General features: G+C 42.9%; 1 protein-coding gene across 3 annotated transcripts; it reads left to right on the top strand.

The window, feature by feature from the left end:
* The first annotated feature begins 57 nt into the window (after positions 1 to 57).
* On the top strand, positions 58 to 27,443 carry TARSL2 (threonyl-tRNA synthetase-like 2). 3 transcript variants are annotated; one of them, XM_012732757.1, is made up of 19 exons: positions 62 to 315; positions 808 to 873; positions 1,855 to 2,051; positions 3,385 to 3,508; positions 4,179 to 4,300; positions 5,718 to 5,835; positions 8,047 to 8,111; positions 10,234 to 10,312; positions 10,705 to 10,851; positions 11,621 to 11,719; positions 16,505 to 16,671; positions 18,679 to 18,841; positions 19,331 to 19,468; positions 20,951 to 21,028; positions 21,109 to 21,209; positions 22,852 to 22,956; positions 25,018 to 25,090; positions 25,991 to 26,105; positions 26,654 to 27,443. In XM_012732757.1, the coding sequence occupies exons 1-19, from the start codon at positions 283 to 285 to the stop codon at positions 26,800 to 26,802; spliced, it is 2,139 nt and encodes a 712-aa protein (XP_012588211.1). In that variant the 5' UTR covers positions 62 to 282; the 3' UTR covers positions 26,803 to 27,443. The 3 variants fall into 3 exon arrangements, 2 of the variants coding, with proteins under 2 accessions (XP_012588212.1, XP_012588211.1); XR_001146061.1 differs by lacking the exons at positions 25,991 to 26,105; positions 26,654 to 27,443 and adding an exon at positions 24,721 to 24,824 and having other exon boundaries at positions 58 to 315; positions 25,018 to 25,093; XM_012732758.1 differs by lacking the exons at positions 25,991 to 26,105; positions 26,654 to 27,443 and having other exon boundaries at positions 58 to 315; positions 24,721 to 25,087.
* The last annotated feature ends 453 nt before the right edge of the window (positions 27,444 to 27,896 follow it).

Raw genomic sequence — 27,896 nt, forward strand, 5'->3', positions numbered from 1 at the left:
GCGGCGGCCGCGTGTGCGCCCACCCAGCCCTGCTTGTGTGCCCGCCTCGGCCCGGGGAGCCCTGGGCCCGACACACCGGGGCCCTGCAGTTCTAGCCATCCCTGGCTTGACCTGATGGTGTCACCTCCCAGCCCTCCTAGCGACGCCTGTCACCCATCTTCTCTTGTAGCAGAAATAGCATTTTCCTTTGTGTGCAAAAAACTGCAGGGGTATTTAAAACTCTGTTTTCTCTAAGCAGAAAACCAGCACCTACATCTCTAACCTTTCCGTGGCCTCAAGGGAATGGATGCTGCGGCTGGTGGTTTGCACTTGGTGGTCTGTCTTGAAATCGGTGTATTTAACCTAATTATGTAATAGCGTGTTGGAGCTTTCCTTCGTTTAGGGACACATTAACTCCCTGAGCCTTGCATTTGTTAAGTTTTGAATGCTTTCTCAGTCTGGTGTGCTTTGTGTTTCTTAACTCAAGGTGACTAAAGTGGACTAGCTCATCTTCATGAACAGTCCACTTAAAGGCTCGTTCAGCAGCTCCTCCACTCTTCTCCAGCTTCCTTATTTGGTTAAAGTTTAGGAGGGAAAACTTTAAGGGGCAAAATATACTAAATGTAGCTAGCAAAAGTGTGAAAAGGCACAAAGGGAAATCCCTGGGGCCAGAACAGACTTGCCCACGGGTGTGGTTGGGGGTCTCCACACATGGGGCATTTACTGCCGGCCGGCCCTATTCCCACCCCACCCCCTCAACCCACATTTTTCAGAGGTGTTGCTCTTCGTGTCATTGGTAAAAGTTTATTATTCACTCATCTTTCTTAGCCTCCTTCTGGTCCAAGTCAAGAAAAGGACATTAAACACAAGAAAGAAAGCAGGCTTGACAATGAGGTAAGTCATTGCTATGGAAACAACAGAAAATACTGCCGTAAGCTGAATATGCTTATATTCAATACGCTTCTATAGTTCAATATGCTTATAGACTTGAATTTGAATTAGAACATAATTATTAACTAAATTACACCTGGCCACAGTAATCTGTCTTAAACTTTGTTAGCCTTAGATAAAAGATGTCTTAACTTAGAGATGAGCTCACCGCACAGCTCTAAGTGGTCCTGAGTTTAAGTTGGGAGAGCAGAGCTCTTTAGTGTGAAGCGAGCTAGCTACTTTGTTAAACAGCTCATGAAAACAACAGAGTATTTACTGAGCATCAACAGTTAGTAAGATCTAAGGAGGACTCCCTGGCCTGGAAGGGTCTGTCTGGTTGAGTCAAGAAAAATAAATGCAGGAGAAACAACTAGAAAGCAAAGTCAGATGGTATTTAAGTGAGTGGTGATGTAACTCCGCATACATGTATATGGAACATGGGGGAAAGCTGGGTGGAGTAGTTAGAAGAGGTGGGCTTTGAGGGGACCCTGATGGCTGAGAAGTCAACCGAGTGGAGAGGAGCCTTCGGGAATTGAGAGCAGTAATGCAAGCCAGCCCAGTGAATGACCAGTGGCTTGCTGACTGCGGAACTTTTCCTAACTTTTTTGAGCTGAAAAGTTAGGAAAAAGTGGACTGGGTATATATATTAAAAGATTTATTATTTATTCATACAGAACTGGGGTACAGGCCAGAGATGCGGAGGGTAGAAGGAGCCACCAGAGACAGAGTGGGGAGCAGAACAGACCCACTGACAAAGTACACTGCTGAGGGGAGCAGCGGGCTGGTCAGGAGAGGTCACCTCCATGTGGTCACCTCCCGGGCAGGTGGGGATCGAACTCATGCGGAAGTGGCTTAAGCTTCTTAGTGCTGTGCTTTAACCCGCTGCGCCACCAGGGAGGGCCCAGGATATATTAACCTTATTGTAATGATTCTAATGATTTCCAGGGGGAAAATCAACCGAGTTTCATAAAGGAAAGATTAAAGTTTTTTGAAATATTGAAGAAAGACCAGCAGCTCTTACTTGCCTCTTACGGACAAAAGGGGAATACCAGCAAGACGATCACAGTAACAATGGCTGACGGGAAGACAGTGGAAGGGGAAGTCTGGAAAACGACACCCTGTCAAGTGGCTGCTGGAATCAGGTAAACTGATAGTTCGGAGAAGGTCTTCAAATATATTATCGCACCAGACCGGGAGAATGTGTTCTTGGGGACTAGTAAGCTATTTTTTTTTCTAGTTTAACTGATTAAGTATAATTAGTTAATTCTCTCTTCAGTTTCTAAAGAGAAATAAGTAACTGTTAAATAAGTAATTGTATCTTAGAGAATAAACTCTTTCTCCTTGAATGCCAAATGTTTAAAGATCTGGTAAAAATACATAGCAGCGAAAAACTATGATACAAAACTGCCATGTACATAAACGTTTATTCTTGAAAAAGCAAACTTTTTCAGCAATTGAAATCCTCAGATTTCCTTTGAAATAAGATTGTATTTCTCTTTGACTTTCGCCTATCACCTACCATGCACCCAACAGGCCTCTCCCAACCTGTTCCCATGATGTCCCAGACAGAGGAATGATGGAAAAGGGGGTAGTGGGCTTTGAAGCAAAATCAAGCCTGCGTCTTCATAGGGAGTCAGGCTGCAAGTTGGTGTGTGAGGAGCTTACTAGTGAAGGGTTGCAGGCATGTCTGAGAGGTAGAACAGCCCAGAACAAAGGACATTCAGAGCTGTCCCAGACACACCAGGTGTGCAGGGGAATAGACTGCCTGGCCGCCGAGTCTGGGCAAAAATTGTCAACTGGGGTGTCGAGGCTTAAAAAAAAAAACAGCTGTTGAACTGTGTCAGGCATCTGATTATTTATCCTCAACATTTATGGGTTAAATAATGTAGCATGAAAAAAGAAATACAAAGTTATGGAATAATAGACGTCAATATGTCTCTCAGTTTGGAGCAGATAAAATAGGCAAAAATGAAGATGTGTGTGTGTGTGTGTGTGTGAATAATGACCTGAAAGGAGGCTTCCTGGCAGCTCACAGGCCTCTGTGCCCTCAGGCAGAGGCAGTGTACCCCGCTTGGTCCCCCACTATGGTCATGCTTTACGCTCAGGAGCCTAGTAAGACGCAGAAACAGTTGACATTATGTGAGGATCATGAGTCCACTTTGAATTCATCAAACAGAGTGTGTATGTGTGTGTTTTCCACAGGGAAGTCACTATAGAAGAAGACTGGAAAGACATGGCAGAATGTTACAGAAAACTGTGGGTGGAGACAGAAGATTGATTGTAATTTTAGTTTTGTGCTTTCTCTGTTTTCCCAAACCTATACTACTGCTTTTGTACTTGACATACATGGTGCAATTGTCAGACATCTGTACTTCCTATCCAGTTTTCAAAAACTGACGTTATGTTCATTTTTTGTTTCAATGAGTCATTTCAGCATAGGATCAGGTTAACTCCCCAGTGGTTTTCTCTCACTAGTCAAGAGCTGGCTGAAAGCACAGTAATAGCCAAAGTAAACGGTGAACTGTGGGACTTGGACCGGCCATTGGAGGGGGATTGTACCCTGGAGCTGCTGACGTTTGACAACGAGGAAGCTCAAGCTGTAAGTACTGAAAACCAACCGACCAGACGTTGGGTATTTTTGTCATAAACTGCAATAGACACAGAACCACATATCAACCTCAGTGAGTTTTGTGGCCTTCTAAAATTTAAAATTTGCATTGTGGTCTTGAACAAATAGATAATAAGTTTTAGTGGAATAGATGTATAGAAGAACATGTGTTTTAAGTTAGCCTTATTTGTTATTTCTCAAAACAATTCTTTCCTGAAGTCAGAATGCTTTTATTATTAAATCAACGTGCATTCGAATTGAATTTCAAAGGACTTTTAAGATGGATTTAGATAGATGAGAATTAGAAAAAATTATCAAAACTCACCTATCCTTCAAATACTTACCAATGTCATAGCTTGCAAGGAGAGCCATTCCCACATGGGTTTCTGATATACTTGTCTCCTTAGCCTTGCAGACGCCTTTCAGGCTGTCCATCATCTGCACAGAGACCTATGGTTAGCTCAGGTACATGAAAGGTGACACTTGGGCTCGATTTCTTGGTGTATTACTCCCAGCTGTGAGAACCTTATCATCATGGCTTTTCTGTTTAGAATAAAGGCGTTTGGTGGCTCAGCAACATACCTGCTTGCGGCCTTCAGTTTTTTCTGGTTGATTTTCCATGGCATGAGTAGAGGGCCGGTGGCTCTGTCTGTCCCTGCAGGTGTACTGGCACTCCAGCGCGCACGTTTTGGGGGAGGCCATGGAGCTCTACTATGGCGGTCACCTGTGCTACGGCCCCCCCATTGAAAATGGATTTTATTATGACATGTTCATGGAGGACAGGTAACGCCACTGAATGTCCACGTCTGATTCCATGTCCCTGTTCTTTTAGCGACTATGTCTATAAGAGGATGCAATTATAGATGGGTTAACTACTTTTGAAAAAAAAATTTTTTTTAATTTTTTTTTTTTGCGTTTAGATAAAGGGCCACTTGGCAAATAGTTTTCTTTCTGTGCGATGTGCTATTTATCGAATCCAGGACTTGCTCGAATATAATACTAACTGAGATTAGAATCCCTAGGGAGCAGTGAGCCCCCTCTGCACCGTGGTAGCAAGGGCCCTGTCGTACACACCCGTTCTGGACAGGGCAGTTCGGAGGTTCACAGTCAGTAGGTGCAGACTGATAGTCATGAGCGACCTGGCCCAGCCTTCCCTGCATTGCATCTGCCAGAACTGAAACTGTGGGTCCACCACAGGCCTGCCCCTCACTGCCACCCACTCAGTCTAGTTCTGCAGTGTCACCTCTAGGCTGCCACCCTCCTCTCCTCTCTACTTCAGCCTTGCTTTAGATCCATAGTCTCTTGGATTGTGCATCGGTACAATGCATTTGCCTTTTCCTAACCCCTGTGCCCTGCTTAAATGATGTCCAGGACACCCCTGGTGTGTCCTTCAGGAATGTCCAGCTTTCAGGAGTATCCAGTTTCACCTCCAGTTACCCCCAACCCAACACTCATCCCACTGGGTTTGCACCTGCCTGCTTCATGCACTCTGCTTGGGGCTGGCGATTGAGCCCTGGACAGATGAGTCTGTCCTCTTGGGACCAACCGTTTGGTTGGGGGAAGACAGGCCCTAAGTGACCCAGCATGGGAGGTGTGTGCCTTGCCAGGCAGGGGGTCAGGACATTGAAGGAGACGCCACGGTGGAGGTGGGGAGCGAGTGCTGAAACTACTGGGGTTTGTTTATAGACGTTTAGGGGGAGAACATTTCAGGAATGGCAGGGAAGCCAGGTGACCGGAGGTCAGGCCTGTTGCGCAGAGCTGGGTGGCCCTTGGGAGCACCTGAGGCTGCAGTTCAGGCTCACAGCTCTTTCTCCTAACCTGGCCCTGCGGTCAGTGAGCACTGTCTACAACTCCTAAACAGAGCAGAAGCATGTGAAGGAGACTGCCTAGCACAGGCCTCAGGGGAGCTTCCATCAGACATGCTTTATTCTAGCACTTTCCAAACTGCACAACTCATCACAAAGAGAACTGAAGGCAGATCACTTCATCCACTGATGTCTGGTCGCCCTTGTGTGAGACTGGATTATCCGCCTTGTGTGTGAGTGCTTGGCTTGGGAAGCCCCGGTACAATCAAACACCCACGCTTTCAGTTTAGAAAGCGTGTCCTTTAGAGGAAAAAGGCCAAGGGGCAAAAGGTCGCAAGAAATAGCATCATCATGTCTGGAAAACCTGTGTCCATCCCGCCCACCCTTCTTTTCAGAGCAGTGTCCAGCTCAGAGCTGTCAGCCCTGGAGAACATGTGCCGGGCCATCGTGAAGGAGAAGCAGCCTTTTGAGAGGCTGGAGGTCAGCAAGGACGCCCTCCTGGAAATGTTTAAGGTAAGCACAGGAAGCCCTAGAGTAGGAGGCTACCGGTCATTCCATGTGGGCTTTCTCAGTCCCTGAAGACTTCCGTGCAGACATAGATAGGTCCAGGATCAAGTGAGTAGCTTTCATATGAGTTTATAAATCTGATTACGATCCTGATTAGTATCGATAATACTTTGACTATCCAGTAACATGTACTCTGCCACATGAAATTCTGTGGTTTTGCTTTGGGGCATTCTGTTAATTTTAGCCTAGCATAACCTAGAATGTTGTTTTGACCAATGTACATAAGTATATCCTTCCTTTTAGTTTTGAAATCATACACATCAAAGAAGCACATGACTTGAAGGCACTGTATTAGTTTCATGGATGTGCATTGAAGAATAAGTTTGGATTTAGTGACACTGGAGTTACTCTTTTTTGGTGGCACAGTATTAAAGGAGTCACCTTAGTCAATTTTTAAGATTTATTTATTCATGCATACAGAACTGGGGTATAGGCCAGAGGTGCAGGAATGGTGAGAGGCTTCACCAGAGACCAAGTGGAGAGCAGAACAGGCAGATGGATGAAGTCCACTGCTGAGGGGAGCAGCGGGCGGGTCAGGAGAGGTCTGCCGCGCCCTGTGGGTCATCTCTGGGGCGGGATCAAACTCGTGCTGAAGTGGCTTTAGCTTCTTAGTGCTGTGCTTTAACCCGCTGCGCCACCAAGAAGGACTCTCACCTTAATCATTTTTAAGGGTGTAGGTCCGTGACATTCACGTTGCTGCGCACCCATCACCAAGGTCCATCCCAGGGCTCCCTCGAGTTCCTGGAGGAGCCCTGTGCTCCTGCCTCTCACACCTTTGCTGCTATGAACTTCCATGCAGATGGAGCCCTGCTGTAGCTGGCTTTTGGCGATTGTTCCCTCAGCATAATGGTCTCATGGTTTCTTCAAGTTGTGGCATGTGTCAAAACCTCATTTCTCGGGAGGCTGAGTAATGGCCCACTGAGTGCACACAGCACTTTTTGTTCACTCACTTACCTGCCAGTAGACACTTGGGTTTCTTCTGCCTTTTGACAACGTCAGTGATGTTGTTCTGGACACGAATGTACATATATTGTCCAGGCTCCTGCTTTCATTTATTTTGGATGTATATGCAGAAGTGGAGTTACTGAAAATGTGGGGAAATCTGTGCTTTATTTTTTGAAAACCTGCCATGGTTCTTGCCACACACCTGTACCCCCCACCAGCAGGACACAAGGGTTGCAATTTCTCCACATGCTGGCCAACACTTCCTATTTTCTGTTGTGTGGTTTGTTTGTTTTTAGATAATCCCATCCGAGTGGGTATGGGTGGTATCTCATTGTGGTTTTGATTTGCCTTTCTCTCATGACTAGTGAGACCAAGCATCTTTTCAGTTGCTTATTGGCCATTTGTGTATCTTCTGTAACAAAGTGTCTACTCAAGTCCTTTGCTTATTTTGAACTGGGTTTTCTTATTCTTGAGTTGTGGGGATCATAGGTATTAATCTCTTATCAGATATGGGATTTGTGATTATTTTCTCCCATTCTGTGGGTTGAGATCTAAACTAGATCACAGCTAAGAAAATTGATTTGATCTTAACAATATGAAAGTTCAATCACACACATCTTTTCCCTCCCAGCATCTGCCTCCTTTCAGTAGTTTACATCACGTAAAGAATTGGCACCATGAGAATAATGAAAGCAGAAAACAAAGGGGAAATCTCTGCTACATTTTTCATGTATTGATTTAATCATTTACCATAAACTTCATTTTATAAACAAATTAATGCTGAAATAATTTATTGTATATAGTTAAAATGGGAATCTTCCAGAACAGTGCTATCTAATAGAAAGATAACACAGTCCACAAGTCTGGGAATCCGTAGCTTTCTGGCAGTCACATTTTGAAACTAAAAGACAGGTGAAATTAGTTTCTATAACATTTTATGAAACCTCAATCTGTTGTGTACCTGACATTAAAAAATAGTTAAGGAACTCTTTAATCCAGGGTGCCCATGAAATCAAGTGGCTTTGCACTTAAAGTGCGTCTCATTTCACATCCTTGCTCGTCCAGTCCTCTCCCGCGGCCCCCAGCACAGGGGCCATGAGCTTTGCCTCCCCGCATCTCAGCACCCGGATGTGGAAGACACTTATTGAACGAAGCAGCAGTTTCCATTTAACCATTTTCTGTAATAATATATGACTGTGTTTGTCTTTTTAGTACAATAAATTTAAATGCCGCATCCTGAATGAAAAGGTCAACACTCCGACCACCACAGTTTACAGGTAAGGACTGTGTGTAAGCTTTAACCACGGCTCACTGGGGACCCCCGCAGAAACTTACCTGGCTTTGGCTGGGTAGTGTAGGTACCAGTCTCCATGGCTACTGTGCTAGTTTAATTAGGGACTCTGGACTATTGCCACCAAAAGAAAAAAAAAATTTCTTCCTTATATGTGTTTATCAGGAGGGAACCAAAATCCAAACTTTGTTTTCTGGATGTGAACTTTAACACCACCTTTCTCCATGAGGGTGAGACTGTATTTGCCCAGTGCCTTACATTTTAAGGGGGAGCTGCAGGGAAAGGAATGTTGCTTCTTGCTTCCACATTCTCATTAATGGAACGAAATGTAGCTGGGGGGAAGAGCAGTGAGTGGGAGCAAGACCAGAACAACTCCACGCGCTCGCCTGTCAGGCCCCTTTCACTCACCCGTGTGTTAAGCCCCTTGAGGGGGATTGCTGTCACCCACTTGTGCATGTTCGGGCCCCACCTTGGAAGATCATCTGGATAGATACGATTGCAGATGTCCCCGGCAGAGTACCTCTGCCCCACGGTCAGGCAACACTGGTTCTCTGCTTCCCCTCTTGCAGTCAGGCTTGATGCTTCTCTTAATTGTAACGTAACTCCTTGTGTGTGACCTTGAAGTTGAATACCATGTTTATCTTGCTTTTTGCCACTCTCTGGTGACATGGTAAGGTTTTACCTCGAATACAAATAAATGCTAATATGATCATTTTAAAGTTAAAAATGAAGGATGAAGTAGAAAAGGTGTATCAGGCTTTAAATTTCTGACTTCTAACCCTTGCTCTTTTTAAAATCTTACCTAGGTCAATGTTGATACTTCTTGATCTATCATTTTGAATGACTTGTATATAAATTTTGGAAAATGAGTGAATGAATTTTTTTTATGGGATTGTATTAACTTTAGAGTGGTGCATCTTTGCTACTAACTTGACATTCCTCTGAGCATTGATGCACCTCTCCACCTGGACGGAGACTCTACCCTAAGCCTGGCCATGCACAGAAGTGGCATTACATATTTAAAGCTTCATCCTATTTTGGTGAATAAGCCACTCCTTTTACATAAAGATACATTAAAATACATAAAATAATTATGTAAATCATTCATTGTAATTGTTAACTAACAATACAAGCCAGTGAACTTTAAAAATACTTAAAATTAGTTGGAATCAATTAGGGAACAACTTACTTTCCTGAATCACTTTTCTTAAGCTGGTTGGTGTCACTGCCAACTTTGTTGTTAGTAAGCCACTGTTAGTATTCCTGCACTTAAGAAAAGTCTGTGCAGGTTAAGGTTTGGGGGTTCTTTCTTGTTTATTATAGGCAAAAGCTGGTCCCCTGCTACAGCCTGGTGTCACCGCTCACCTAAACGCTGGCCTGAGGTTTGCATCCTACATCTCTGTACTGTTTTAATAAAGTGCAAGGCAACAGGCACTTTTCATAAAACCCCCAACCAAATAAACAAAAAACTCTTTTGACAATGACTTATTTAATAGACTTGGTTTTTTTAGAGCAAGTGAAAGGAAGGTAGAGACTTCCCATATACCCCTCCCATCCGTGCAGAATTTCCCCTCAGCATCCCTCCAGAGAGTCCACTGAGGAACTCGCAATGACACGTCACCCCTGCACCCCACAGTTTGCGTTACCATTCATTCTCGGAGTTGTACATTCTAGGGGTTTGATGAAGTTTATTTTTCAAGTGTTAATTTAATGCCTTTTGAACAAATTACAGGTGATTTTAGTTCTTAATATTCATCCAGAGCAGGGGAGTAGCTTTTTGATTCTGCGACAGTGGAGGTTTTGGGGGGAGCCTTGGGCTGTGGCAAGGAAGAGTGATGTCTCTGTAGGCAGTTTCTTTCAGAAGATTCTGCAGCGTTTGCATTTGAGAGGGAAGACTGGGATCTGAGCTCCGGGATCGCCTCTCTCCTTTGGCCTAAATTAAAAATTAAAATTTGATTTCACTTAAATTGCCCCTAAGTTAAAAATTGCCCTGAGATCTATAAGCAAGTGAAACCTTTCACTCCAAGTAGGAGCTTCAACACGGTTTGTAATCACTGGTCCCCCAGACTGTAACTGTGTCTGGGCTTGTGTCCACTGTCTCCTGCTAGGTGCGGCCCACTGATTGACCTCTGCAAAGGGCCCCACGTGAGGCATACTGGACAAATTAAAGCCATCAGAATTTTCAAGGTAAAGATGGATTCCTATATACATATATGAAAAGCCAAGCTGAACCAGATAGAAAATATGGAATTGCTGCTGACTCTTTGATAATCTAAACCTCATGTTATTTTAAAATACTTCATTTTTCATTTTCACGTGGTCTTCTAAAAATAAGTACTTTTAGAAATTCATATGTCATTTGTTGTTTATCATTCGCTTTCTGTAAGTGTTGCAGTGCATTTCTTTTGCATGTGACATTTAGGCGGGGAGGGGCTGGGAAGGGTTAGGTGGAATCGCATTAAGAGCCTCTGCAGCGCCCAGAGTGCCGCCTTCATAAGCCCTGCTCACCTGGCGGGGGCGCCCGGGGCTTTTATTGCCCCCTCCCGTGTGACGTGCTGCCCTGTCCGTTTGATGTCCAGAATTCCTCCACGTACTGGGAAGGCCGTCCTGAGATGGAGACACTGCAAAGGATCTACGGGGTGTCCTTTCCTGACAGCAAGATGATGAAGACCTGGGAGAAGCTCCAAGAGGAAGCCAAGAACAGAGACCACCGGAAAATCGGGAAGGTACGCTGGCCGCCCGTGGCCATGAGCGGGGCGTCCCCCTGCTGGCTCACGGCTATGGCTCCGGAACACTTGCCTTAAACGTTCCTTCTCGTCTGACTGGCCCTTGGCTGGCCCTCGGCGCTTGAGTCCTCTGCCTCTTTCTCCCTGTATCTTTTATCGGGTGTTGAAACTACACTCTTCTTTCGTTTTTATCATGTTACAACCTTAGTTTTTCGTGAAGAGTAGATTTGATAAGACTTTGGGAGGTAGAGCAGAAAGAACGAGGTTTAAAGGCAGGTGGACCGGTTTCAGCCTCTCCAGCGAGAGCTGTGCAGCAGGTGGCCCAGCGCGTCCCAGGTGACCCTGGTGACCTTGTGGGGTTACAGCGAGGACAGATGCCAGGTGAGGTGGCCGGCAGGGGTACGCCAGGGGGCGATAATGACACCATTCCTTCCAGCCCCTTCCAGCAGGGTATTTATCTGCTCACTTTGCCCACTACCAGGTAAGAAATTAGCAGTAAACAGTTAGTGTAAAGCCTGGTAGCCATAAATACGAATTGTAATTCGCACATGTGCAATGGTGGTGTATGGCAAGATTCAAGTGTTGCAGACTTTGGAATGTTAGCTACTGGGAAGTGGAAATTACAACTGAAATTTATAAACTAAATAGTCTACCAAATTGAATGCAAAATTTATAAACTAAAATGTGTTTTGTTCCCAGCATGTCACATGTGTGCAGTAAATTAAGCAACGGCAGTGAAATTTGAGGTGCAATTATTGTTTTAATCTAGGAACAAGAACTTTTCTTTTTCCATGATCTGAGTCCTGGAAGCTGTTTTTTTCTTCCAAGAGGAGCCTTCATTTATAACACACTTATGGATTTCATTCGAGTAAGTTAATTTCGAAATTATTTTTATTCACCTCCACTTTATATTTGTAGTAAAATGGGCAAACCATTCCATTAATTTTATTTTAGCAATATTAAAATTTTTTGCACCTAAAAGGGAAATACTAAATGATGTCATCTCACAAAAACATGGAGATAAATAGTATTTTCCCTAAATAAAATTCATGCTTGGAGTTTAGTCAATGTACCTGTACCATATAAATTTCTAGAGCTTGGGCCCTCCCTGGTGGCGCAGCGGGTTAAAGCACAGCACTGAGAATCTAAAGCTGCTTTTGCATGAGTCCGATTCCCGCCTGCCCCGGAGGTGACCACATGGTGTGGCAGACCTCTCCTGACCCACCTGCTGCTCCCCTCAGTGTACTTGGTCGATCTGCCTGTTCTGCTCCCCACTCTGTCTCTGGTGAAGCCTCTCACCGCCCCTGAGCCTCTAGCCTGTACCCCAGTTCTGTATGCACAAATAAACAAATAAATCATTAAAAAAAATTTCTAGAGCTTACAATATGAAGATTAAGCCTTAGGCCGAATGTGGAAAGGAGCAAGCATCGTATCTGGCATAGAATGCTCCACTGTGGCTCTTTGCATCTCACGTGTGCTCCTCGTGGTCTGACGTGACTCCCAGGCAGCTGGACAGCACCAAAGCAAAGCGTGAAGGAACAGTTCCATAAAACCCCACTTGTAATCAAGTATCACCCAGATACTTGAGGGGATCCTTGTGGAATACTAGGGCTGCACTTCCCAGGTGCTCTTGGTCTTTACTATAATTAATACATAGACTTTTGGTTTACTCAGTTTTCTTTTTGCCTATCACTAATTGATCTGCAACTTTCTGTTAAAACTCAGAAACTCCTTACAGCTTCTTCTGATAATTCAAATAATTTCTCAGTAATTTGTTCTTCTATGTGGTCCTCTTGCTCCAGAACTAACTTGCTGCTAAGATTCTTGCCAAATGATGTCTTAAGGCTTCTTCTCATCAGCATCGTGGCTACGTCCCTCAAAATCTCTCCTCTGGAATCCCATTTATCCTGATGTTGGGTTTCCCCTTTCCAGCTAACGCCTCTCATTCAAGAGAGCATGTTCTTAGCAGCTTCCTGACAAAAATGTACTGGTTATTCTCTGTCTGTATCACCAGACACTCCTTGTTCTACATTCTCTTCTTATCCTGGTGCTCCTGGAGGCTGACCTCTATGGTCTCTGATCTGGGTCTGGTCAGTGCTTGACCAAAGTAGTCAGAGGGGAGAGGTGAGACTTGAAGAATCACTGAAAATTATCAGAGGTGTCAGCAGCTGGTCATGACCACCGCAGCTACTGTTTTGATGTATTGTTTTTTCCGGAACAGCAACACTTTCTCCGGCACCTTGAAATCTCTAGGTTGGGTGTGGAGTATGTAGAATAAATAATGGCCTTAAAGGAATCTCTTATATTTTATAGATGCCAGACACATAGGACTGTTGGTCAGGCCCAAGGTCTGATCGTGTGGGCTGCTGAACTGTACAGCCATTTACACACAGATCCCCAGTGGCCCCCTTATGCCAAGGTAAGGGCATTGGTGGGAGGCTTGGAATGGAACTATGTAACAGAAACAGATGAGTTAGAACTTTAAACTCCCAGATAATGCTTAGCTGAAGAAACTGGCCTTTCTCTGTAAAAACAAAACAAAACTGGGGCATCACCCTTTTTTTTTTCTCTTGGGTTTCTTTTATATGGTCTTGCCTCTTCACACATCTAGTAATCCTTTTTTTTTTTTTTTTTAAAGATTTATTTATTTATTCATACAGAACTGGGATACAGGCCAGAGATGCGGAGGGTGAAAGGATTCACCAGGGACAGAGTGGGTTGCAGAACAGGCAGACTGTTGAAGTACACTGCTGAGAGGAGCAGCGGGCCGGTCAGGAGAGGTCTGCTGCACCATGTGGATCCCTCCTCCGGGGCAGGCGGGAATCGAACTCATGCGGAAGTGGCTTAAGCTTCTTAGTGCAGTGCTTTAACCCGCTGCGCCACCAGGGAGGGCCATAGTAATCCTTTTTTAATATTCTAAATGTTATATATAAAAATAGCTGCAGAGTCTCTAGATATTGTTATCTTCCACTAAAGCACTTCCTCTCTGCCAGGATTGAAGACTGACCTCTCAATTCAACCAGAAGTTTAGCAGAGGATGGCAGGGCTTTTATTTTGATAAGACAGTTCTGCCTCTATTCACCTATGTCTGCACTCAGGCATAGGCTGTGGCCAGAGTTGTTGACTGATGTATAAGTTACATTTATTAAAATGCGCACATCTGCAGCACATAGCTTGATACATTTTCACACAGGCGTGCACCAAAACGTAGAACACTTACACCCTCTCATAATGTCCTCTTGGGTGCCTTCCCGGCTAGTCCCTGCCTCTTCTCACCTGAGATCATCTCTGCACTGATTTCTGTTACCATAGTTTAGTTGTGCCTGGCCTTAAATTCCGTATCAGTGGAATCATACAGTATTTGCTATTGTGTTTCTGGATCCTTTTGTTTAGCTTACTGCCTGAGAGTCATCCAAATTGAGTATATAACAGCTGTCCCCCCACATTGTTTTTGAGATGTTCCCTTTTATGAATATCATACAATCTTTTCATTCTCTTATAGTTGTACATTTAGGCTATTTATTTGGAGCTCTTAGATGTGAAGTTGCTGTGAACATCTTTGTACATATCTTTATGTGTGTGCAGGTACCCACTTCTCTTGGGTCTACCTCTAGGAGTGGAATTTTCAGGTCATAGGGTAGTAAGGACTATCTTCTTAAGAATATGCTGAACAGTTTTATGTGGTTGAACCATTTAATATTCCTTCCAGAAATATGTGAGCTTTCCAGGTCCTCTAAATCTTCATCAACACTTGCTTTTATCAGCTTGTTGTTCTGACTGGTCTAATGGTATTATTTTGCATTTCCCTCATGAGTAGTGATGTTGAAAATCTATCCATATGCTGATTAACCATTTGTATGCTCTTTTTTGTGGAGTTTCTGTGTAAGTATTCTGCCTATTTGAAAAAATCAAGTTGTTTGTTATTTTATTATTATTATAGAAGTTCTTTCTATATTCAGAATGTGAGTTCTGTGTTAAAAATATCTACTGTGAGTATATTCTTCCAGCGTATGGCTTATTGATTCATTCTCTTAATGATACCTTTTGATGAGCAGTTTTTATGTTTAATGGAGTTCAGTCTATTAGTTTCTATTTTCTAGTTAGTGCCTTTTCGTCTTCCGGTTAAGAATTCTTTGCCTACCTCATAGTCACAAAGCTATTCTTTTTGTTCTGTTCTAGAAATTTAGTTGCATTTTCTTTCAGAGGTAAAACCTTTCATAGTCTATCCATCGTGAATTCATTTTTAGATTCTTGGGCACTAGGGGTCAAGGGTCATTTTTACCCTTAGTATTATATAATAGTTCCATTCTGTTTACTGTTAGCTTAGAATCTTTGTCTTAAACCAAACAATCATTTTTGGTTCCATAACCCTTCCATCCACTTTGTGTGGTCTTCCACTCGTGGCTGCATCCACCTGCTCCATGGTGACATATGTGACAAACCAGAGCCTCTGGAGTGCTTGCTGTTGGCTCGCTCATTACCACACAGCCTCTGAGCACTCCCACACCTCCACTGAGTAGCTTCTGTAGCTGCTCCAGTTCCTTGGGAGATTCTGACTTAGCTATGACGCCAGTGGAAGGGGAGGCTTTTACACTTATTTAACAGCATCCCTGGGTGAAAAAACTTACTTTAATTTTTTTTTTTGCTAAACACCACAAAGTATAGAGACATAATGATATATCCCCTCTTTATGAATAGGCTCAAATCATTTCCAAACCCCTTGAGAAACCTTGCTATCATGATTCTATCCAGAGTGGATTCAAAGTCCATTGGTGCCTGTCTCTGGGCTAAGCTTTAAATAGGGCTGCTCTTGAGCACAAACTAGCAAGCACACACACAGCAACTGGGACCTACTTTTAATCTGAGTATATAGATCCACTTAAAATGGCTCTCGCAATTGCTGTCACCCACAGTGACCTGTTTACATTTTCTGTTAGTGAAAAGGGTAGGTAAAGGGTAGGTAAAGCAGCAAACAAGAAGCTAAGACCACAGTTCTCCCTGATGGGCTGAAAGACACTGCTGACCTCCCTTTCAGTGACATTACACTGTTGTTGCTAATAATTTTTAAATACTGTGTTTTATTTTTAATTGTAAGAAATCTTTTTTATTTAACTATAATATAGCAAGGAAAAAAAAAAAAACCAACAACAAAGTTTAAGTAAAATAAAAAACTCTGCCTGACTCTTTTTCTGTCCCCAGTGATTGAACCAGGGAAACTGCTCAAATTCATTTCAACTTAAAGCTGGGTAGCCCCAAACTATAAATTAACACGCAACATAGCACCCATGCTTACTGAGGGATCTCTTGAGTCATAGAAAAAACCCTGCTGTTTATGTAGCATGTGGAAGGACTTATGGATTTCTAGTTACAGAACGTTTATATATGTAGTATTTCAATTACTAGTTTTCAAAAATGTTCTATGTTATATGCTATTGAACACATTAAAGTCAACATGCTGTGGGTGAACATTACACCGACTATGTATTAATCTTTCTTTCATGACCCAGAAAGCGCCACCGCTAAAACAGAGGACACTTGAACCCAGAGTTAATATAAGCCATAATCCTGACTTTAAAAATATCTGCTCATTGTTTATTTGCATGGAATTGTGGTCTCTCATAACGGATTTTAACCTTTTGCATTTACCCAAAAGGAGGAATATCACCGACGTAACTTCACAGAAGTGCTCTCTCCCAACGTGTTCAACAGTAAGCTCTGGGAAGCCTCTGGCCACTGGGAACATTACAGCGAGAACATGTTCAGCTTTGATGTTGAAAAGGACACTTTTGCCCTTAAACCCATGAACTGCCCAGGGCACTGGTGAGTGGCGACAGCGAAGCGGGTCTCTGTGGAAGCGCACACACCTCACGCACTTCACTGCAGTTAGCTGCCACGGTGGCTGCTTTGCTGCGTAGAGCTTGGGAGGCCTTTCACTCAGAAAGCAGCGAGTACTGGTCGTCTTTACCAAGTTTTTTCTTTCTGGAGATTGAATTTGCTTTTGAAAATATGTTTGATCTTTGGCAGGTATGGAGTGTTAGCTGGAAACCATGTAGTGTTTTGTGCTTCTCAGAGGGTAACATTATGTAGTAACTTTATAAATGATTATAATATTTGTCTTCCGCGTGGCAGTACACCTCAAATATACATATTTGCAGAACATTTAATTCTTACATACTGTTGATTATAATAAGACTGTTAAAGTCATCACCAAGGAGTTGTTGGATTTTGTTCATTCCAAGATACCTTTCCCCACAAATTGTGACATCCCGGAAATTGGGATGTATCTTAGTGGTAGGTGATAATTTCACTAGTAGGCTGTTTTTTCATGGTGGTACACAAAATGGTAGCTCTCACAATCAATGTTGTCTTAGAGTGTGAAAGATTGGGAGTGTCAAAGTTGACATGGAAATTCAGCCTTGTAAGGCCAAGATTTTATAATTGGAAATGGACAACATAATTTGCCATACAAAATATTCCAACTAGTGTAGCTTAGTGTTACCAACATACATACTTCAAGTAAATTGACCTTAGAAGGCAACTATTAAAACAAACCACTACTCTCCATTGATGGTAGATTGGATAACGAAATTGTAAAATATGGAATACTGTTGAGCTATTTAAAAAGATGAAGCAGTGCCTTTCTGACTGGGTACTGAGGTGATTCTGCCACATGCCAGCTACTCGATTGTCTCACTCATTTGCAGACATAAATAACTTAAGAGAACAAATAGGCAAGACAACAGGAGTAATTCTTAGATTTTTGAATAATGCACTGGTTACCTGTGGGAGTGGAGGGGGAGGGGGAGGTAAAGTGGAGAAGGTGAAGGGGTAACGGCCCTGGAGCTTCACTGGAGGTGACTGAGGCATGGGGTCACACGTGGGCTCCAAAAAGTATACAGCTCTGAATAATAGTGACATACCAATAGTGCTCAGAAATAAATGAGGAGAAAAACCCTAACAAATCTCTGAACACGGAAAAAAGCTCTTTGGTCTTTTCAGTAAAGGTCAATTATAGGATGACAGCATTTAACAAAATATATATTTGCCTTTAATGTTGTGGGAACGGGAGGTAAATATTCCACAACCTCTCTCTTAAACAGAAAGCGGAGGCTTTGCCGTCTTCCGAAACACTTGTGTGGACAGCTTCTTCCCTCAGGGTCCTGTTTGGTAGCTTTGCAAACTGTGGCCTGTGATTTCAACAGCGATTATAAATAAGGCTGGATGAAAGTGAACCATGTACCTCTGTGCTGCCTGCCCTGGAACAGGGCAGCAGGACCCCAGAGTGGCCTAGCTGGGGTGCGACCTTGAGCTCAGCAGAGGACACGAGGGGAGGCCTCACAGCACTTGCTGCCGGAAGTGCAGGGTGACGTGACACAGTCCACTCGCTCGGTTTGCTGATGAGCAGCGTGGGCACAAGCAGATCTAGAGTCAGTTACGAGAAGCACCGTCAGTGACATCGTAGGCACATGGCAGGTGATCTTGGCGCGTGAGGAGAGACTGCGCAGGCCTGTGGGGGGCCGTGTCCAAGAAGGCTTCCCTGAGCAAAGGCCTTAGAAGTGAATTATAGACAGTAAGTGTAAATTCTCTGAGTGGAAGAAGACATGACAGCATTTCTGAAAAAGATAATAGGGTTCTTAACAGCACTGCCATGATATAATTTCAAGATTCAATCTGTAATGGGAGAACATGTTTTTTAAACTGGTGCTTTCAGAACCAGAATAAGGTGTTTGCAAGTTTTAAGGCTTTGTTGTAATTGCTTCACACATTGATATTTCCTTGGTCCTGTCTGTGTTATATGAACACTATGTGTCATTGCATCTCTTCCAGTCTAATGTTTGCCCATCGTCCACGATCTTGGAGGGAAATGCCCATTAGATTTGCTGATTTTGGGGTTCTTCACAGAAACGAACTATCGGGCACTTTGAGCGGCTTGACCCGAGTTAGGCGCTTCCAGCAGGATGATGCTCACATCTTCTGCACAGTGGAGCAGGTAAGCCACCTGCACCACCGTGCTCCTGAGACCTCATCAGCTTCCTAATGGACTTCTCTATGAGTCTTGCAATCCATTTTCCAAGCTTCAAAAGAACACATTGCATCATTTTTGTTCCCTGCTTCAAAACAAAAACCCTTCATTGCTTTTCCATCACTCTCTCGCTAAAAAGTGCAGATGTTGAGCCTCCCTGGTGGCGCAGGGGTTAACGTCTCAGTGCTACCAAGCTATCACCGGTCACTGCGACCTGAGTTCAATCCCCGCCCGGGAGCTGACCCACATGGCGCAGCAGACCTCTCCTGTCTCGCTTGCTGCTCCCCTCAGCAGTACTTCATTAGATCTACCTGTTCTGCTCCTTACTCTGTCTCTGTACTCACTAGTAAAAACATGCTCTTTCTAACTGGCATGGAGACGTTTTTTAATTTAAACAGGTGATGTGTGGATTTGATTTGGTATTTACTCAGAATATTTCATCTGCTCTCTTTTCAGATTGAAGAAGAAATGAAGGGGTGTTTGCAGTTTTTGCAATCTGTTTACTCAACATTCGGCTTCTCCTTTCAATTAAATTTGTCAACAAGGCCTGAGCATTTCCTGGGAGAGGTTGAGATATGGGATGAAGCTGAAAAGGTAGGGAGAAAGGAAATGTTTTTTCTTCAGCCTGTGAAAACATAAAACAACAGGAGGAAGGTGGGTTCTTTACGTGAGGACGTAATGCTGTGCCACAGGGAATGTGCGCCGGAAGTGACGGGTCAGTGTGCAGGCTGCGGAAGGCAGTAAGCCGGCTTCCTTGGAGCAGTGTCAATAGCAAAGTCTTCCCATTGTCTCACAGTTTATATCAGGTTTTCATTTCTACTCTTTTCTGTGCTGATGTCCTGTGAGGGGCAGTGGGTCCAGCTCCCCTAGGACACACACTTTCCCACAGCTTTTGTGACCAAAAGCTTGCTTGGCCCTGGCTGCTCTCTCAGGTCTTCCCCTTCTTGTTCTCAGGCCCAGTGAGACTCAGGGGCCTCAGCTTTATGCTCTTCCCCTGGCCTTTGCATGACTTTCTAATTCCTTGGGAGCACCCAGAGTCCGTCCGTCACCTGCTGATGCAGGACCTCATCTCCCCTGGGAATATGCACCAGTATCTCTCCTTTCAGAAACAGAGTGAGGGAGGAGGTCGCCTCCCAGCATGAGATGCTTCTGTGACGGTGGCCTTCTCCAGGGCTAGTGCACTGGGCACTGATTCAGTGGAATTAGGCTCACGAGGGAGCTTCCTGGGGCCTCAGCCAGGCTAGCTCCTGCCCCCTCTGACTGGGGTCCTAGAAAAGTCAGCTTTGTGGGTCACCAACTTTGGCCCCAACTCCTTGCCACAGTTTTTACTCCCAATGTCAGCTTCCTTTCTGAGCACCAATCTATTGGAGTGAAGACAGGATTTAGGTGGTGTCTTAGCCTCTGGTCAGGTACCGAGGAAGCCCAGCTGCTTTCCAGGAAAGCTGGACTCAGAAAATAGCCCAAGACGTAACCCTTTTACTGACACTCATACCTTCCTTCACTGCTGACTACCTTTACCCCAAGCTAACTTGAAAGAATTTTATGGCTTGGACTTAAGTGTCCTCCTGCTCCCACACCCCATAAGTTGTAAAGGGCACCCCCCAGTTACCTGTGCAGGGGTAGAGGAAAAAAAGAGAGGGTTCAAGGCATGCCCCTTGGTCCTCTTACACAGGACACAAGGACCAAGATCAAAACCTTTAAAGTGTGGAGCTGGGAGGGGTGGAGGGCACAGGCGCCTGCATTGGTACAGACACCTGCATTGGCACGAGGGCTGAAAGATCCCTCCCTGAACACTGACTGCAATTCACACAGTTAATTCGTGCATTATCTTTTAATTTTTATGATGACAATGTGCCTGTTCCCTGAAAGCAAGTACCATCTTAATCACCTTTATGTAGCCCCTGCTCAGTCATTGATTGAAGATAGTAGATGCTCAGTACATGCACCTTGAAATAAAATAGAAGGTAATTAAGATCTGTAGTAACTTACTTTTTTGAACTATCTGACAAAAAAGATACAGTGTAAGCATGAAGTAGAAGTTTTAAATGTTCTTTTCTTTGAAAAAATGGAATACAGCAACTACAGAACAGCTTGATGGAATTTGGAAAACCATGGAAGATGAATCCAGGTGATGGAGCTTTTTATGGCCCTAAAGTAAGTGATCTCACATGATACAAAGAGTGTAATTTAAAAGGCTCAGAACTCTGACTAAGCAAGCATCACTTAACTTACAGATTGATATAAAAATCAAGGATGCTATTGGCAGAGACCACCAGTGTGCTACAATCCAGCTGGACTTCCAACTGCCTATTAGATTTAATCTTACGTATGTTAGGTGAGTGATTGAATGTGATAATGCAACAATAATACCCTGATTATTTGTTGTTAGAGCACTAGCAATACAAAAACAAACACCAGTATCGGGTAGTGTATGTGTAATATATTAAATATATATATACATATATGCCTGTTTATAATTTAGTTGAGATGACTTCAGGCCTTTACAAAACTCAATCAGGTGTATTTGTGTGTGTCTACTTCTAGATTTTTAGTTCTGTTCCACTGATCCATTGGTTTTTTTCCTTTGTCTATACCATACCGCTTTGGTTACTATTGCTGTATGGTAAGTCTTAAGGTTAAATAATGTGAGTCCTTCATTCCTTTTAAGAACTTTTGGCTATTTTAATTCTTTTGCTTTAAATAGATCTACCAAAAATCCCAGTGGGACTTTTTATTGGAACTGCGTTAAATATAGGGTTAGTTTGCATAGAATTGACTTCTTATCTATATTGACTCTTCTAATCCATGAACTCCCTTGATTTCTTTCACTAATATTTTTGTATAGATCTCAGCATAGAAGGACTGAATATATCTTTTCATATTCATACTTAAGTATTTTACTTGGGGGAACAATTATAAATTTTATTATATTTTGAATTCTGACATCCACCCTTTCATTGCTTATAGGGAAATACAACCAATTTTGTCCATTCATTTTGTTTCCCAAGACTTTGCTGCACTCAGATAGTTCTAGGTATTTTGGCATTTATTGGGTAGAATTCTTGGAATCAATAGACAATCATATCACCTGCAAATTTGGATAGTTTAATATCTCATTGCCTCTTATTGCCTTCCGCACTAATTAAATGTCTCGTGTTATGCTGAATAAGAAGTTTGAGAGTGGACATGCTTACCTTGGTCCCAATTAGGAGCAAACAATAGGGTGGTTTTACCTTTAAGTACAGTATTTTCTATAGGTCTTTGTAGATGCTATTTGTCAAATTGAGAAAGTTCCCTAGTATCTCCTGATTTCCTGCTTAATCCATGTAAGAAAATGATCTTCAAATTAGACACATTTATATAATCTTCACAACATGTTTACAAATTAATTACCCCCAATACCTACTCGGCAGTGGGCCCAGGTAGGAAATTGAAAAAGAAATACAACTAGTCATTAAAAACATAAAATGCCATTCAACTTAACTAATTACACCATTGGAAATTTTTAAACATTACATTTCTAACTCACAAGACAACTTACCCAACTTACCCTTAATTTTTATAAGAAAAGGAGGACTTAGATTTTTTCACTGTCTTTGACAATTGTTCAATAAAATAGAGTAAGCTATAGTTCAAAATAAAGCTAATTAAAATTATGAATTTTTAGATTGTCTTTCATTATTAGTAAAATTAATACAAATAACTAGTTTAGAATAAAGAGAATCGATTGGTGGTAATAGAGAAAATGACCTAATATTTCCTAGATATATTTTACTTGCCTTTGGTTTGTCAAATAGATCATAATTTAAAAGAAAAAACTTTATTTCTATTAAATGGCACATTTTATGCTTAACGATTCCTTAAAGGAAGCCCATCATTTTTACCTAATTTGATAAAACAATTCTTAAGTACAGAGCAAGAAGAGAACCTTTTTTAATCATAAGAAAAGATATCAACATGCAGTTTTCATTTTTTAGTAAGGACGGGGAGGATAAGAAGCGTCCTGTGATCATTCACCGAGCCATCCTGGGATCGGTGGAAAGAATGATGGCCATTCTCTCAGAAAACTATGGAGGGAAATGGTAAGTGCTATGGGAAGGGAAAACTTCCTGTCTAGTCTTAAAAGTCACATCTAACAGGATAAAAGTAGTCTATCAAAATTGGTGGCTCCTGTCTTACAATTAGCAAGTATTCAGACTGCACATTAAGAATTCCTGTGGACTTGGCTTGATGAAAAAGCAAAACAAAGCAAAGGCGAAGTGACGTATAATACTCTGAATCATAAAGATACTCTGAATCATAAATACTCTGAATCATAAAGATAGCCATATGTAATTTATTTACCTTCTTGGGCAGGGGACTTCTTGGGAACTTAGTAGAGTTAAAGGGTTATTTTTCCCTCTATTTCAAGCCCTTCAACCATCTAGTTGTGTCTGGAAAAGGGACCAACTGTCGTACTGTAGGAAGAGTACATGTCTTAGACGTTAATATCTCATGAAGGCTTATAAAGGTACTAAGGAAATTCCACTGGGCTGCACCTCTTCTGAGGACTCAGTTTCCCTTCTGCACTGCTCAATCCTGACCAGCAGGTGACTGTGACTCTGAGGAGCTGCCAGCTGCCTTGTGGCAGGCCGGTGGGTCCCCTTCATCATGCAGAGCAGTGACTTGTCCTCACTGGATCAACTGCAGCTCTGGGGTTGGCTCTGTCCTTCCTGCGGGGCCTCTGCAGCAGCATGGCCCTGGCTCAGGGATAACTCACTGAAACTACTCACTGTCAGACGCGCAGCGATGCCTGACCACGAGCTTCAGTTTTTTGCAAAAGCAGCCAGTCACCGAGCCCACAGCACGGGGTTCACTGCAGTCAGTGCGCCAGCCCTCGGGAGCCACTGGCCCTCACAGCGCCAGCTGGCAGGGCTTGCCGTGTGAAGGTCTGTCCACGGGGCGTGGGGGTGCGGAGAAACTGCAACCCCAGGCGAAATGCGTCCTGCCACCGCATTTTGAAGCCACTGACAGAGCAGATGTTCAGGTGTCACTGTCTTGAGGCTCCGCGGTGCTCTGGCAGGCACCGACCCCGTTCGCTCCTGCGGCTGGCTCCCACACCAGATGGAACTGCTGGGTCACCGCCACAGCGGCTCCAGAGCCCTCATCTGTGTCCTCTGCCAGATTCTCCATCTGGTAATAGTAAACACTGCCTTTCCCTCCATCTTCAAGTGCAGCACTCATTATGCTGAAGAAAAAGCAAGCACCGCATCTGACATTGCTTTCGCCCACCTTTGTCTTTAAAGGAAAGCATTTCATTTGAGGGATTCATGCATTCACAGGTAGTGGTAAAAATAATCCAGAATGGTCCAGCTTCCCCTTTGTTTTATTTCCCCAACGACGACAACCTGCAAGGCCTAAACATCGTGATGGAGACGTTAATATTGATAAACTCCACCACCCTATTCAGATCTCATCAGTTTACATGCACCACTGTGTGTGCTACACAGTTTTATCACATGTACAGCTCTCTGTGGCCACCATCAGCCAAGATACAGCACAGCCCCACTACCATAAAGACCCATCCACGCTGTGCTATTGCCATGTAGCTTGTCCCCAGCCATCACCAACCTCTGGCAGTCACCTGTCTGTTCTCTTATCCATGATTTTATGGTCTCAAGAATGTTGCAAAGTGGAATTTGAGACTGGTGGCTTTTTTCTTTTTAACTCAATGGGATTCGCTTGAGACTCCATCCAGAGTGTCTTAAGTTTCAGTCCTTGGCTCTCCGTTATTGGGATGGTGTCCATGGTGTGGGTACAGCCAGGAAGCCATGCAGCTGCTGAAGGAAATGTGTCCACGTTTCCAGTTTGGGCTATTACCAGTACAGCTGCTGTGTGCACAGGGTTTTTTGAGGATGTGAGTTGCCGTTGCTCTGAGATCAGTGTGCAGAGGTGCCGTTGTGGCGTGAGGGTAAGTGCCAGCTCTTCCCTCCCTGTGCATCGAACTCCTGTGTCTCCTGTCTGCTCTGCTGCCCTGTACCTCTCCAAACACTGTGGTTATTTCCTTACCACCCCACTGAATCTGCTTTTGCGAAGTTTTACTGATTATGTTAGAATTTCGTGATTATTTAGACTTTGAAAGTACATCTCTTACCCATTTTTAGGCCTTTCTGGCTGTCTCCTCGTCAGATAATGGTCATCCCTGTGGGGCCAACTTGTGAAGAATATGCACTTCAGGTAAAATCAGAGATATTGAGAGAGTACATCAGAATCTTGGTGTCGTCTGTGAAGGTCTTTGATTTAAAGTGTTATTCACGACTTAAAATATTGCATGACTAACACATAATTTACCAACATGTTCTCAGGGAGTTGAGAGTCACACCTGAATCATGTCTATGTGGTATATCAGAGCTATTTTATTGCTTAATATTTAGAAGAAATTGGCATTTCCCCACCACTATGTGATATACCCCCTTAGCTCTCTTTTCCTTCCATTCCCCAGTTAACCTCTCACTTCATTTATTAATGTCTGCTGGTCTTGGCATTTTACTTAGTTGAATGGTTCACGTGTCCAGTGTTTGTCTCTGTCATTCTGAGTTCCTGGATTTCTTCCCATTTTGCTGTCAATGGCAACAATTCACCTTTCCTTGTGGCTGAAGAGCATTTCATAGTGTGAAAGACCACATCTTCTTGAGCCAGTCCTCTAGCAGTGGACATGCAGTTTGTTTCCACGTCCTGGCTATTGTACATAAGGCTGCATTGTAGAGCACAGCATCTGAGTTAATAGTTTCATGTTTGTATTGGTGCCCAGGAGTGAGCGTGCTGGGTCATAATGGTATTTGCATTTTTAGTTTCTTCAGGTAAACTGGAACATAAACTGAAAGTGTAATAGATTGGAATATTGCCTCATCGTGGCAGCTAGATTGCCCAGTGGGGTTATATATGAGAAGGAAGTCACAGTCTTTAAATCAAATCGCAGAAGTGACATGTCAGCACTTCTGTCCTTCTCTGTGGTCACAAAGGCCAATGTGGAGGGAACTATCCCAGGGGTGAACACCAGAAGTCGGGGACATGGCATGACTGAGGGTCCTGGCTACAACAAATAATGTCATAATGAAATGTGTCATTTTCTTGTAGGTATCCAGTGAATTTTTTGAAGAAGGATTCATGGCCGATGTTGATTTAGATCATAGTTGTACTTTAAATAAGAAAATACGAAATGCACAGCTGGCTCAGTATAATTTTATCTTGGGTAACTTGATTTTGTATATATTTTCCCAATGCTTTTTTTTTTTTTCACTTTAATTCCAAAGAACAAAATAAAAGATACAACTACTTGATAATAACAGTTCATACACAAAGAAGATTCCTGATTGGTCATTTCCTAAGTATCCTTCATTAGAAGAGTTGTAAAATGATTTCTGTGGTATATTATCACCGGCAATAGTGAAACCTCAGACCAACAGTGGAAAAAATTTGTGAATGATCTCATCTGTAGAACTATACTCTTTCATGTTTCAATCATGTGACAGACATGATCTGTTTCCTCCTCACTTTTCTGGTTTATTAGAAACCTTTGGGACTGAACTAATAAGTAAAAATATTTCAGATTTAAAACTGATCAGATTTAAGTGAAAAAAAAATACAATGTCCTGAGGCACAGGAGTAATTGGGATGCAGAAATTAAAATTTTGACTCTTAAAATAACTAATGCTGAAGGAAAGCTCAGTATCATGTGACTGTTGAACTAAAGTTGGGTAAGCTGCTGATTATAACGTTTATGTACTTTTCTTTCAACAGTGGTTGGGGAAAAGGAAAAGGCAAGTAGTGCTGTAAATGTTCGAACCAGAGACAACAAAATTCACGGAGAGATTGCAGTAACTGCTGCTATTGATAAATTGAAGAATCTCAAGATATCGCGAACACTAAATGCTGAGGAAGATTTCTGAAGCCTTTCCCTGGACTTGTTTCTGTGTAACTGTTTTGACCCTTGAACGTGTTTTTCATAACTAATGTTAGTACTTTTAAGAACTTTGGCCCCTCTGGAGGGTCCACAGATGGGGACAAGAAAGCAGATACTGAACGAGTAGCTCAAATAATGGCCGGAGTTCAAACAGTGGGCAAAGTTTAATTCACTGTGGCAGAGGACAGTAAGAGGAAAACTTGGGAGATTCCTAATTTTCCAAATGCCTTGAGACTTAAATGGGAAATACCAGTAAATGAGGATTATGAGATGATTTGCTATGAACTGTGATTCTCAAAAGATATACTTCAAAAAAGTCTGCAAAGCTTTTTAAGTTAGAGAGAAAAAATCTTATTTTCTAATAACACTACGTCTCAGGTATTTTTACGGCTGTTTTACTGAAGTTCACACTGAAACTCTATCTCCAAAATTAGAATCACTGCTTTGTTTTAACCAACAGCCGCAAAAGAAGCTAGTACTTCTTTTGCTGGATTACTAACAAAGGATTCTAACCCTCACCGGAATTCCGTGTTGTGGAATCCACTGTTATTTGCCCTGTTGTGTTGCTGTTGCTGTTTTCTGCTTTTAAATGGCAATGGAGCCTTGCTCATCTTTAGAAAAAAATAAATTCCCAAATAAATTGCTTCCATGTTTCCGTTGTTTCGGTGATGGACTTAGACCGTAATGACCTGGTCTCCTAAATTACCTTTTCCGCTCACTTTCTGATTTTCACAGAGAGGGGTACCTTACCACTCAGAACCAAATTAAAATGCCTTAGTCCCATTGGAGAATTTACCAACCAAAAAGTATTTAGTGTTTACTTGGGTAAATGCTGTGGAATTTAAGTTTACATAGGCTGTCTTTTCAACGTGATTATTTAATCAGCTTCTCGGTTGGTAAATAGAGCATTCTATGTCAGACCCGTGCAAACCATGTGATTTCCTAAGCTAACATCTATGGAGACCAGGCACTACTCCATATATATTTTGCACTCATCAAAGGAGTGGGGATCAGATTTTGTGGCAGGTGGATGTGAAGAGGGACGTCAACAACCCTGGAAAAGTAGGTGGTCGTAGAGAT

The sequence above is a fragment of the Condylura cristata genome, unplaced genomic scaffold (genome assembly GCF_000260355.1).
Source record: "Condylura cristata isolate star-nosed mole 26May11 unplaced genomic scaffold, ConCri1.0 scaffold00035, whole genome shotgun sequence".
Lineage (NCBI taxonomy): Eukaryota > Metazoa > Chordata > Mammalia > Eulipotyphla > Talpidae > Condylura > Condylura cristata.

Coding starts and splice junctions, on each gene's coding strand:
- TARSL2 (XM_012732757.1), top strand. CDS start 283: ATGGATGCTGCGGCTGGTGGTTTGCACTTGGTG. Junction 874..1,854: donor AAAGCAGGCTTGACAATGAG/GTAAGTCATTGC, acceptor AATGATTTCCAG/GGGGAAAATCAACCGAGTTT. Junction 18,842..19,330: donor TCTTCTGCACAGTGGAGCAG/GTAAGCCACCTG, acceptor CTCTCTTTTCAG/ATTGAAGAAGAAATGAAGGG.